This window comes from Telopea speciosissima, chromosome 8, assembly GCF_018873765.1.
Source record: "Telopea speciosissima isolate NSW1024214 ecotype Mountain lineage chromosome 8, Tspe_v1, whole genome shotgun sequence".
NCBI classification, from domain to species: domain Eukaryota; kingdom Viridiplantae; phylum Streptophyta; class Magnoliopsida; order Proteales; family Proteaceae; genus Telopea; species Telopea speciosissima.
In genome coordinates, this window is record NC_057923.1 from 13329290 (window position 1) to 13341552 (window position 12263).

The 12263-nt window shown below is 38.9% G+C and overlaps 1 protein-coding gene and 1 pseudogene across 2 annotated transcripts; one reads left to right on the forward strand and one right to left on the reverse strand.

The window, feature by feature from the left end:
• Positions 1–1796: 1796 nt before the first annotated feature.
• LOC122672852 (glutamate--glyoxylate aminotransferase 2) lies at positions 1797–8921 on the forward strand. Of its 2 annotated transcripts, none has more exons than XM_043870350.1 (14): positions 1797–1857; positions 2769–2965; positions 3275–3340; positions 3521–3638; positions 3830–3911; positions 4010–4097; positions 4273–4431; positions 5374–5547; positions 5642–5773; positions 6857–6922; positions 7090–7154; positions 7984–8075; positions 8183–8339; positions 8530–8921. In XM_043870350.1, exons 2-14 carry the CDS (start codon positions 2849–2851, stop codon positions 8657–8659), a joined length of 1446 nt encoding a protein of 481 aa, XP_043726285.1. In that variant the 5' UTR covers positions 1797–1857; positions 2769–2848; the 3' UTR covers positions 8660–8921. The 2 variants fall into 2 exon arrangements, with proteins under 2 accessions (XP_043726285.1, XP_043726286.1); XM_043870351.1 differs by having other exon boundaries at positions 5642–5769; positions 6853–6922.
• Positions 8922–10891: 1970 nt separating this feature from the next.
• On the reverse strand, positions 10892–12131 carry LOC122672041 (annotated as a pseudogene).
• Between the last annotated feature and the right edge of the window lie 132 nt (positions 12132–12263).

Sequence of the window (12263 nt, forward strand, 5' to 3'; positions counted from 1 at the left end):
GCACTGCCTTGCATGGTACATGGCCTTTGTTGTGCTGTTGGATGTGCACCGTCGCCCCGCCGATACTGCAAAGGATCCTAGTCCCATGGCCACGCCTTACCAACAATTTACCACCTCTATGTAATGACTCTTTTCAACATTTATTAGCATAATCTAACACTTCAGTGTTGTCAAAGTGATATAAATTTAGACCTTTTTAGTCCAGCAGGTTTTAACTAATTAAACTGTTACCTGGGCCACTCAAAAGAGGAAATAGGATTCCAATACATGATAGTCCTTCAAATTGTTTTTTCAATTCACCAGCTATGTTTTTGTCATGTGGATTGATAATTTGATATTCCCATAAGGACTCAGTTTCCCTCCACTACCCGGTAAATGAAAAGCCATTATTCTAGGGTTCACAAATCCCTCCTAGGTTTTGAGGTCTTTTCAAAATATCCTCCTATACACTTTCTCGCCCTTTTCCACCTTGCAGTGAATGGGATCCATGGCTGAAGGGAAACTCAATCCTTTTAATAAAATATAAATTTTAATGTATCATATATTTAAATTTAATATCTATCTCAATCGCATAGCCAAAATTCTACACCCTTTCCCCCTCCCCAATGGTTCTTATTCTTTACATTGTCCGATAAGAGAATTTGACCTCCAAACAACTTTGGAAGCATTGTAATATGGAGATGTTATATTAGTTTGAATTTCAAACAGATCATGCTGCACCCATAACCCTAAATTATAGAGATTCATGCAACTATAATAATTGATAAAGACTCATGCGAATTAACTGGGACAAAATCTCCTACATGGCCTGTTTCGGCAAGCTTATAAATGGTTGAATATGTGTGGGCCACATGGAGGTTTATCCACTAGAATGGATAGAAAATCTTTTTTTTTTAATATGAAAAATCCAAACCAAACTCTTAACGGTTCGGCTTTGGTTTGGTTTTTTTGGAAATCGGTAATACCGAAATTGATTTGACCGATCAAAACTGAAATGAGTTAAAATTTGGAACCAAACCAGTCCAAAACAGAAAGCGATTGAAACTGATTCAGCTTTGGTTTGATCTAGTGCATGTTTAAATCGATTCAGCTCGACCAAAGCTGGACCGAACCAACCGATTGAAACCCCTACCCACAAATGCAGCAAATTGAGTCATTCAACCCTTTTTAAGCTGAACCAATTTAACCAACTCAATGACCCGAAATGTTCTTGAACCACCAAATTCTCTGAAATGAATGACCCAGGTCAGGATTGATTATAATATTAGGTAACAGAATTTGAGGTGAACAACATGGTGCCACCAGACCAGCTTCATGTCATGGAAATATGGAATCAGATTAATTCTTGATGGTGACTTGCAAATGCAAGTGATGGAGAATCTCTCACCAGTGTCAGTTAGAGATTTCAGAGAAAGAGACAGAGAGAGAGAGAGAAACTTTCTAAAATCTCATTTTATCTAAACGAGTTCAACTCTGCAAAGCTACACCACATTTCACTCTTTCAAACCTAATCTCCTTAGCCTTCTTATAGCCCTCACATTTTCAATGGTTGTGCATCACCTGATCCTTACGAGACCCTGTTTTTAGTCATTTTATCTATACTGCATGAGTGCATGGTAGTCAACAATCACCCTTCCTTTCAAAGGAACAAAAAAAAAAAAAAACTATAATAAAATGGGTTTTATATAGGGGGAAGGAGAACAGAGAGAAGGGAACATTCACTCAATCATACAAATAGTGGTAGATACTAGGTACATAGTACCAGGATCACCTTCTTCTTTTGTGATATACAGGTGCTGGTTACGAGGTTACGAGGCAAACCAACGCAAACCCACCAAAAAGGAAACAAGTTTCAAGGTATAAACCACAACGAATCATTTCTTCTTGAATTTTGATGGAGAATATAGAGATTTTTATCAGTGATCAAACGTGGGAGTGGGTTGGTATTTTTTTTTCCCCCTGTAAATCTTGCTTAATGGTATGAGATCACTATTGGGTTTTGTTTGAGAATTGATGGGTTGTTTTTTACGATATTGTGTAATTGTTTGTTCTCATAGTGGGGATGGATTTTTCTTATTTATTCCCCTATTTTGGGGTTTTCTGATTCATAATCTGATTATTTCCATTGCTTCACCTAAACTCCTGACGATTTTTAATGTATCTTGTGTTCGAAGTGATGGGCTTCGTGAATAGATGTGAAATTTTTACTGCTGGTACTTTGTTGCTTATCAAGATAATTGCTTGTTTGAAGTGATTTCTGTTGTGTTATTGATGTGCTATCGTCTTATTTTGGTAATCTATAACAAAGAACAATTCGTTTGAACTTTTCTTGGTTTTGGTCTGTTGCTTGATGATGCAGGTTTGATATGTATTCTGGTACTTTACTGTTTACATGCGTAGAATTCCTGATTTTTTTTTCTCTCAAAAAAGGGTTTTTGGTTTTATTGTTGTTAGTGGACAATGTTAAAAAAAAGTTGATTTATCCACCGTTTAGAGGAGATGAAATAAATTGGAAAGTGATTATTTCTTTTACTAATTATTCCCCTCTGTAACGGATGGTTGGAAATGTTAGCATTTTCTGTCGTCCTCTCTTCTATTTAACAGTCATGATTTAGATCTTATCAAATTCATCCTTCATGGAGATTATAATTCATAATATAGAGACCCTTACCAAGGAAACAGATATGTTCTTTTAGCAGTTGTTATTACTCAGTAAAGGTTCTTGGTTTATGTTCTTAAACTTATTTGATTCCCTTTCACTTTTTCAGGTTATGAATTAAGTCTGTCAGTTACTTTTGAACCTCTCTCTGTTTATATTCTTGGCATCAATTAGACGAACTATTTCATCATGTCACCAAAAGGATTAGACTATGAATTGCTCAATGAAAATGTGAAGAAGGTCCAATATGCTGTTAGAGGTGAACTGTATCTTCGAGCTGCTGAGCTTCAGAAGGAAGGAAAGAAGGTGCATATTTATTTACTTATATATTTAGCTTGGTATTTTTTTTTTTCACTTTTACCTGGTGAAATCATTTGACTTCTGATTTGTGGTAGAATGTGCTTGGATACTTTTTGTCTCCAATGTAGCTAACATGTCATTGTGTTCCTCTCAGAAATCTGAGACCGATTTTGTGTATCTATCATTGTGATTGGAATATGTAAAACTATGAAACTCCAGAGGCTTGGGAAAAGAAAGCATCTTGGGGTTATTTGGTTCAGAATGATTCAACCTTTTATATTCCACTGACTTCCCTATATGCATACTTATCTGCAGATTATTTTTACGAATGTTGGAAATCCTCACGCTTTGGGACAGAAGCCACTGACTTTTCCTCGCCAGGTCCATCATCATTGCTGTGTTCTTTAATCTGCTCATCATGTGTGGGAATTTCCTGTTTCTAATTCAACTTTGTAAACAATAAGAATTTCGTTTTGATTTTGGGAAACCACTGGTGAAGTAGTATATTGAGTGTTCCAACTATTTAAACTTTGTCATCATAGGGATGATTTTTCTTTGCAGGTGGTGGCCCTATGCCAAGCTCCATTTCTATTGGACGATCCTAATGTTGGGCTTTTCTTCCCAGCAGATGCCATTGCAAGGGCTAAACATTATCTTTCATTGCAGTTGGGTGGTCTAGGTATGCTCTTTTTTCGCTTCCTTGTTATGTCATTTGTGGCAAAACTAGTTTTCTCTTTATCAAGCCATGTATTATCTTCTTTGTAGAGCATACAGTGCACCTTCTCCATTTCTAAAACATGTAACATCTGGACAAGACTATGAACCAAAATACAGAACTCAATAATCTGTGTTCTTTTCCTGAACAATTAGGTGCCTATAGTGACTCCCGAGGAAATCCAGGAGTAAGAAAGGAAGTGGCAGAATTTATTGAAAGGCGTGATGGCTATCCAAGGTAATGATGTTAGACATAAAACTAATTCCAAGCCTGAGAATCCCCTGAATTCCTTACATAGAAGATGAATGAGGTTTTTGCATCATCACCAATTGCAGTGATCCAGAACTCATTTTCCTTACGGACGGCGCCAGCAAAGGAGTGATGCAGATCTTGAATATTATTATTCGTGGAGAGGGGGATGGGGTATTAAATCTTCCTTGATGGACATGTTTCTCCCTTTTATAGTCTATAAATGTTTTTCTCAGCTCTTGACTAGGCTTCTTATTCTTTGACTTATCTCATTCTCAGTCTCTTTGGGATGCATGTACGTTTTCATGCTTTCTTCTTTTACTATGGGTGAATATTTTTATATTGGCAGATTTTAGTTCCATTGCCGCAGTATCCACTTTACTCTGCTGGAATATCATTATTTGGGGGTTCTCTCATCTCATATTACCTGGAAGAGACAGCAAATTGGGGTCTTGATATCAATAGCGCACGCCAGTCTGTTGCGCAGGCTCGCTCCAGAGGAATAACTGTAAGAAAATCTTCATATATGCTCACCAACACCAGATAAATTAGAAACCAAAGTTTCCCCCCGAAACTTGTTGAGTGTGCTTTACTTGATCAAGACTGAGGTCTTGTACCAGGTTCAGTCAGTACACCTTATACCCTGGAAAACATGTTGGAATTCCTTATGGTATTTGATCTAATACTTGAAACTACAATATAGGGTGATCTTTACTTGGATTGCTTGATCATTAACCCAACTTATCTAGGAGACTTCATCAAAACTGGATGTAGGTTCTCAATATAGAGAAGGAAAGCAGTGACATGGCCCTTTGCCATTCAGCAATATAACAGAACTTCTTTCACCACCCAGGGGGGGGGGGGGGGGTTGTGGGGGGCAGTTCAACTTTCCCTTCTCTTTTGATCATCTGAAAAGTTAACCTGACAGATGCAATCTCGGGTTGGATATTTTCTAGGAGAGTGTGATTAAATGGTGGATCCCATGATCTGGACTGTAAGGGGACCACGTCCACCAGTATGAAGTTCTTAGATCTTTTTTTAGGTCTATTGCTGCCCCCTGGCCCTTTCTTCCACTGTGTGTTTGTATGGGTGTGTTTCTGGATGCTGAAGAATATAGGATAGTTCACTGTAGGATAAATTGGGAAGAGGTGACTCCGATTTAACACTTTGAGAGAACTCACTTTCCTAATGAAACTTGGTAGGAAGTAGGAATTTACAGTTGACATCCAGAGCTTGAACAATGACAGTTGTCCTAGCTTCTTCTTGTCTTTGCTTTATTATGGAATTTGCCTTGCAGAACTGACCTATTTTCCTTCTAAAGTTGCAGTAGTTTATTCGTCTTAAATATAATGTTATGTTATGCTATAGCTATTTGTATTGATATTGGTTATGCCATGTTCCAATGCTAAGTAACATTGAATTTGTTTCTTGTGTTCTGGAATATGAGCAGGTCCGTGCCATGGTGATTATAAACCCTGGAAACCCTACAGGCCAGTGTCTTAGTGTAGAGAATCTAAAGGAAATAATACGCTTCTGTTACCAAGAAAAGTTGGCCCTGCTTGCAGATGAGGTTTATCAGCAGAACATATACCAGGATGAGCGTTCTTTTGTGAGTGCAAAAAAGGTAAATACTTACAAATTGTTTGTCCAAATATTGTTTTGGTCTTCAGCTGAAGTTTATCTTCAGTCAAAACTGACTATCCCTCACATACATGAAGGTTTTGATGGATATGGGCCCACCCTTTAGCAAGGATATCCAACTTGTATCTTTCCACAGCGTCTCCAAAGGGTACTATGGTGAATGTGGACAACGAGGAGGATACTTTGAGATGACAAACATTCCTCCAGAGGTTTGGTTTATCCTATTAGCTTAAGGTTCCATTTTACCTCATGAATTGCAGGCTTAGCTTTTTGTGGATGATATCTATCTCGAAAGAATATCCCCCCGCTCCCCCTTCACCTTCTCGTTTTTCTCTTACTAGGTTGTAAAAAATAAAAACTGACATTAGAATTGCATGGGATCAATTTGATCAGACCAAGCGAGAAAAGATAAGCAGAAATTATTGTTTGAGAAAGTTATAGGCTCAGGTAAAATGTTGTAAAACTTTTGACATATCATGTCATCTGTATTTATATGTTGTTATTTAAGGTCCTCAGACCATCCAAACATTTTGTAAGAAGTCGTTTTGGTATATGGCACACAATTTGGATTCGGTGTCATCATTGCCTTCATTGATAGAGTGGAGATTATCAGATCAGATAACACATGTATCATTGTGAAGGGTAGAAAAACATCTTACAAACACACCATTGCACACTTATATTCAACCCAACCAACCTAATCTTATTCCAACTACTTGGGGCCAGCTAAATTTTCCTATCCCACTGGTGCTATATCTTCTATAAGCATAAGCACTCAAGTATTTTCTTCATGCTTCAAGCCAAGTCAATATAGCCTTTTGCCTTGTCCTGACTAACTTGCTCCATGGTACTTCTTCCCCCCCCCCCCTCCCCCTCTTCTCTTGGTGCAGCCATTGGTCTTTGGACATCCTATGGATTTTTTGAACTAGCCTCCAGCATATCATCCAATCTCTCTCTTTGTTTTGGATTATAAGTATCCAGGAAAGTGCCTAGAAAAAAAAAATTGATTTGCTTTGGATGGTGATGACCATCATCTCAACTTTTAGCATATGAGATTTCCTGGGAGAGAACAAATGTTGGTAGTGCAACACCTGCATGTGCAGCATTTGTGTTAGTAAAGTTTACACCATTCTCATCAGTCTACCTGGTGTATTCTTTATTTCGACATAAAGATATTTACTTGAAAGCATGGTTGCAAAGTATTTTTCTTACTTATAGAAAGTGGACCCTTTAACTCACTCAGCATTAACTTCTGATGCTCATTTTCCTTGCATTTCAATCTGTTGTTGCAGACTGTCGATGAGATTTATAAGGTTGCTTCCATATCACTCAGTCCAAATGTCCCTGCACAGATATTTGTAAGTTGGATTGCTGTTAGACTTTTATATCCTCTTAACTATTTGTCTAACTATTAAAAGTTCTTATAACACAGTATGCTATCTTTCTTACTTCACACCATTCTGGATTTTAAGTTTATTCTTCCAAACTTCCCTTTTGTAAGACCTAGAATGAACTTCTGTTTCAGATGGGATTGATGGTTAACCCCCCCAAGCCAGGAGACATCTCACATGATCAGTTTGTTAGAGAGAGGTAAGAATGACTCAGAATTAAGTCCATTTAAATCAGATCCTTTTTCTGCTTTTCTGTATGATAGATGAAAATCTAGTTTTTAGATGTCAGTGACAGTTGAATTAGATGCCATTAATCTATGGTTGCCTAGATTTACAAAATACATTTTTTCCTCGTTTTAATTTGAATTGTGGCAGTTTAGGAGTTGTCATTGCCTTTTTCCTTGCCTTAGTGTGGACTTGTTTTAAAGACCTTCTGTATCAAAGAAGCAGACATGCTGATCAATCTGAAATAACCAATAAGTGGCCCATCCTGGGTGGCAAAGTTATTCTCTCTGTCCCAGAAAGATAGTCCTGTTTGAGGTTTTCACTGTCCCAAAATGTTTGTCGGTTCTAAAACCAAGATATGAAATCTTGTTGGATTCTCCATAATGCCCTAATTTTATTATCCATACATTTATTGTATTCACTCTGCATGATTGTTTCCCCCTATTATATTACTGTAACTAATAGGGGTAATGTTAAAAACAAAGTCTGCATTAGTGGGTGATTAATGCATTAACAACCACCTCCTTAAAATGTGGTTTTGTCAAACAAGATGGCCTTTTGGGACAAGTGAGTACCATAGTTTGATGATTATAACTTTCTTTTTGCTGTTGTTTCATCTAATATTGCTTTCCCCATTGTGATTGATTTGATGGCTTGCTCAACTGGTTGATCTAATTTTCATTAATATTCTGGGTGGGACCCAAGAATGGAGCAGTCAACATACAGTTTGATGTTTTTATCATGCATATATTAGTATTTACAATAATGCATAAAATTAAACTTGTGAACCATGAAATATGCAGCAAAGCAGTCATTGAATCATTGAGAAGAAGAGCACACATAATGACTGATGGATTCAACAGTTGTAGAAATGTGGTTTGCAACTTCACAGAAGGTAAACGACAAAGAGTTACAGTCTTGTTTCCATTAAAGTTCTGTTTTCATTTACACATTTTCTGAAATGGCATCTTGATTGGTTACCGATGAGAAAATGGGTTTCAGGAGCAATGTATTCATTCCCCCAAATACGCCTACCACCAAAAGCACTCGAAGCTGCCAAAAGGGCTGGTAAAGTCCCCGATGTTTTCTATTGTCTCAAGCTCTTGGAAGCGACAGGCATTTCCACGGTACCTGGTTCAGGTTTTGGCCAGAAGGAAGGGTGAGTACCAACTTCTATTTATTTTTCTGAAAAAACCATAACTCGAGGTTGAGATCCATGCCAGCTTGTGTGTCTATGATTAATTGAGTTTTCTGTTGGTAATATGTTTAGGACAATAACACTGTTGGATCTCATTAGAAACTTAATTGCTTATTCCTAATGTGTAACTCCAATTTCCCCTACTTTTTAGGGTCTTCCACTTGAGGACAACCATCTTACCAGCTGAAGAAGAGATGCCTGCTATCATGGCTAGTTTCCAGAAGTTCAATGATGAATTTATGGAGCAATATGAAGATTACAAAGGTTATTCAAGGATGTAAGGGGCCTACAAATTCCCCAATTTGTATTATTTTCTGCTACAATGTAAATCAACCAATGTAACAACTTTTTATTCTCCCAGACAATATGAGGTGTTATTTCCCTCCCTTTCGGTGGGATAAATCTTAGAAAAGGGGATAAAAGGTCTGTAAAGATGGGTAGCCTGTGGCACTGAACTGCTATCAGAATCCTAATTGAGATCAGATGAGATATCACTTTAAGATGATTATAAATAAGACAAATTGAGCAAGAGCTGGAAGACAATCCACCATTTATGTTTCCTGTAGGAGTGAGAGGCTTTAAAAACTTGAAGGTGATTCTATTTATCCTCATATTTCCAACTGAAAATTTGTCTCAACTTTGATGTAGTTTCCATAGACAGTCCACTTTATGTTTGTCTGGGAGAAGAAGCTTAGGTGCTTGGCATTCTAGTATTTGACAGTAGCTGGTCTCTTGGTCAAGCACCCAAATGCAGCTTTTCCTGCTCCCAAAGACCTACATGTCAAAGTGGTGTCATGGGGAACTCCATGCAATCCAAACATCCCTTTTGCTATAGCAGGATTTGGTAGAATGTCTTGAGTTCCATGCATGCATGGGAAAGGACTTCTATTGGTGGCAGACAAAGTTGCTTCTTGTAGTACTAATGTAGTCCTAGGTAGGAGTAATCCCACTAGGAACCAGGGTAATAGGATCTCTTAACAAGGCTGGCCGATTGGGACAGCTTAGGCTAATTAGGGCAGAATTAGGGTTATGGTTAGGGTTTCAACTTAGGGTTTTATTTGGTAATGATGTGCAGAATTTTATGAGTCTAATGGTACAAGTTGGATCAAATTTGGTTGAGGTTGGAATTCTAGGGTTTTGGGTAGGATGCCTTATGAAAATGGACTGTTTGTAAGATCTAGGGTTTAGGGGCAGATTTTAGGAAAGGGTTTATAGGGTATTAATGGGCAGGTCTAGGGGTTATTTTGGTATAAAGAAGTTAGGGTTTGGGAAGGTTTTAAAATTCTGCAATTTAGGGCGGATTGGATTTAGGGTTTTAATGGAGGTTAGGGTTTGATGGATGGAGGGAGTTTGTACTAGGTCTAATGAAGGGGAATGGCTGGACAGATTAGAAGAAGAAGGTTTGAAATCAAATCGAGATTGAAACTACGGATTTGCAGAGATCTTCAATGGTAGCAACTTTGAAGATGAACAATGGGTCTCCCGATCTACAAGATGCAAGGAGATAAGTAGCAGCCCCGATCTTCACAATGCAAGGAGTCGATTGGAGATCCACCAATCCCTTCTGGTTAGGGTTTCAACTTAGGGTTTTATTTGGTAATGATGTGCGGAATTTTATGAGTCTAATGGTACAAGTTGGATCAAATTTGGTTGAGGTTGGAATTCTAGGGTTTTGGGTAGGATGCCTTATGAAAATGGGTGTTTGTAAGATCTAGGGTTTAGGGCGATTTTAGGAAAGAGGTTTATAGGGTATTAATGGCGTGTCTAGGGGTTATTTTGGTATAAAGAAGTTAGGGTTTGGGAAGGTTTTAAAATTCTGCAATTTAGGCGAATTGGATTTAGGGTTTTAATGGAGGTTAGGGTTTGATGGATGGAGGGAGTTTGTACTAGGTCTAATGAAGGGGAATGGTCGGATGATTAGAAGAAGAAGGTTTGAAATCAAATCCGAGATTGAAACTTACCTGGATTTGCAGAGATCTTCAATGGTAGCAACTTTGAAGATGAACAATGGGGTCTCCCATCTACAAGATGCAAGGAGATAAGTAGCAGCCCCGATCTTCACAATGCAAGGAGTCGATTGGAACACTTATTCCCAATGAAACAAGCCCTATTTGATGATGAATCTGCATCAAGTACCTTTGTCAAGCATTGATCTACTCTTATCACTCTTGCAGACCAATCCGTCATCTCCCTGCTATGCATTAGGACCTGAATAAGATGAATCCACTAAGGACCAAACATGCTTGGAACAGTCTATTCCACCATGTCAATGCACCCAACTGCAATTCCCATGCCATGTTGAGGTCATTACTAGTACTTTTTGCTGCGTCTGTTGACGGTGTTCAGGGATCTTGGTGGGGTTCTGTACCACATTCTCACATGCATAGATAGCTGGAAAGAATCAATTTTCTAAATCCAGGGAAAAGTAGTCACTAAAACCCAGAATAAGCACACGAAACCTTATTTTCCCGAAGCTGTGGGATCAGCTATAAAAACCTCGGGATGTCGGCACTTCATCCGTGGAGAGCAATAGAGCTATCCTCTTTCCGATTCCTGAGGTTCAAAATGGACAGTTGGCCTGGAAGAACTGATGTTGCTTTCAGAGATTCTTCCATGACCAATTTTCCATCCCTCAGTGGGTCTTCTTCGGCCTCTACACAACTCCCACCAACGTTCACCATAATCCTTCCCCCTTTGCCTTAACATCTCTGTGACTGGTTTTCAGCGCATCCCTCATACAGATGAAGAGCCTACCTGGGTTTTGTTTCTCAAGCTTGGAAAGGCCGAAATACTCTCTGGCCACCGAAATCACAGAAGGGTCAAGCTCCCAGGCATTGAATCTCCACTTGCTGGTACAGCTCCAAGATCAAACGGGCGGCAGAGCCTGCCGCAAACCCGAGAATCCCTAACGGCCTTGGAGGCAGAATGGGTGGTAATGTGGACAAGGCGTCGAAGTAAGAGTCGGTGAAAAGCTTGAAGAGGAAGATATGCTCTATGTATATTGCCTGGGCCGTCGAGTAAGAGGAGCCTCAACCCTGCAAAAAAAAAAAAAGAGGTCAGGCTTCCTGGAGACTTCAAGCACTCTGATGTAGTTGTATTTGGATTGTAAACTTCACGAGGAGCTTGAGAGACGACGGAAAAGCCAATGTTTTGTGTTGTGTCGTTCTGAGCGTTGGAGAGATGATGTTGGTTCCGTGCGCTCTCGCAGTAGATAACGTGGCAATTGAAGCTGATGCTATGGGAAACTGATTTCATTTGCAAAGCGACCAAAGAATCTGCAAGCAAAATCAGTCTGCAAATTGGGTGAGCTTCAAGCCTTCAAGAGGTTAACGGATAAGAATAAACTGGTTCTGAAACATAGAACTTTCAATCTTTCATGTGAAGTCCTATTTCACGGGACCCAAGTTTTTGCTCTCTCGAGAAGTATAGATAGCAAAAAGACTATTTCCGAGCTATTCCAACGAAAATGGCCGAAACCTCTTTCATTTCCTTGCGAAACGATTTGTTACAGCTATCCAAGTGATATATCCGAAATCTCACACTACTGACGTCGGATTTTCTGCTGTAAAGGGTGAATGGCTTCCTAGTTCCTCCGGGGCCAATCCCAATTCCAAAAGCTTGAGAATAATGTGACATTCCACAGTTCATGACGAAACCTACAATGGTTTCAGAGTACATCGAGGAGGATGACTTCCTGTTAGAATTTTTGAGAGCATTGTAATGGAACAATCGAGCCTCTTCTTGTCTAACCATCCGACCCTCAAAGCAACTGGAATACAGAAGAATGCTGGCATGGAGAAAGGAAGGAAAATGATAGGAGAGCAATCTAGGAGGAAGAAGGAGAAGAAGAAAATGAGTTTCTCCTTGTACTCTTCTTTTTGTCAT

Excerpts from the sequence above, each read along its gene's own strand:
- LOC122672852 (XM_043870350.1), top strand. The coding sequence starts at position 2,849 with ATGTCACCAAAAGGATTAGACTATGAATTGCTCAATGAAAATGTGAAG. Across the intron at positions 4,098-4,272 it reads TTCGTGGAGAGGGGGATGGG|ATTTTAGTTCCATTGCCGCA; the intron begins GTATTAAATCTT and ends TTATATTGGCAG. Across the intron at positions 7,155-7,983 it reads GATCAGTTTGTTAGAGAGAG|CAAAGCAGTCATTGAATCAT; the intron begins GTAAGAATGACT and ends TGAAATATGCAG.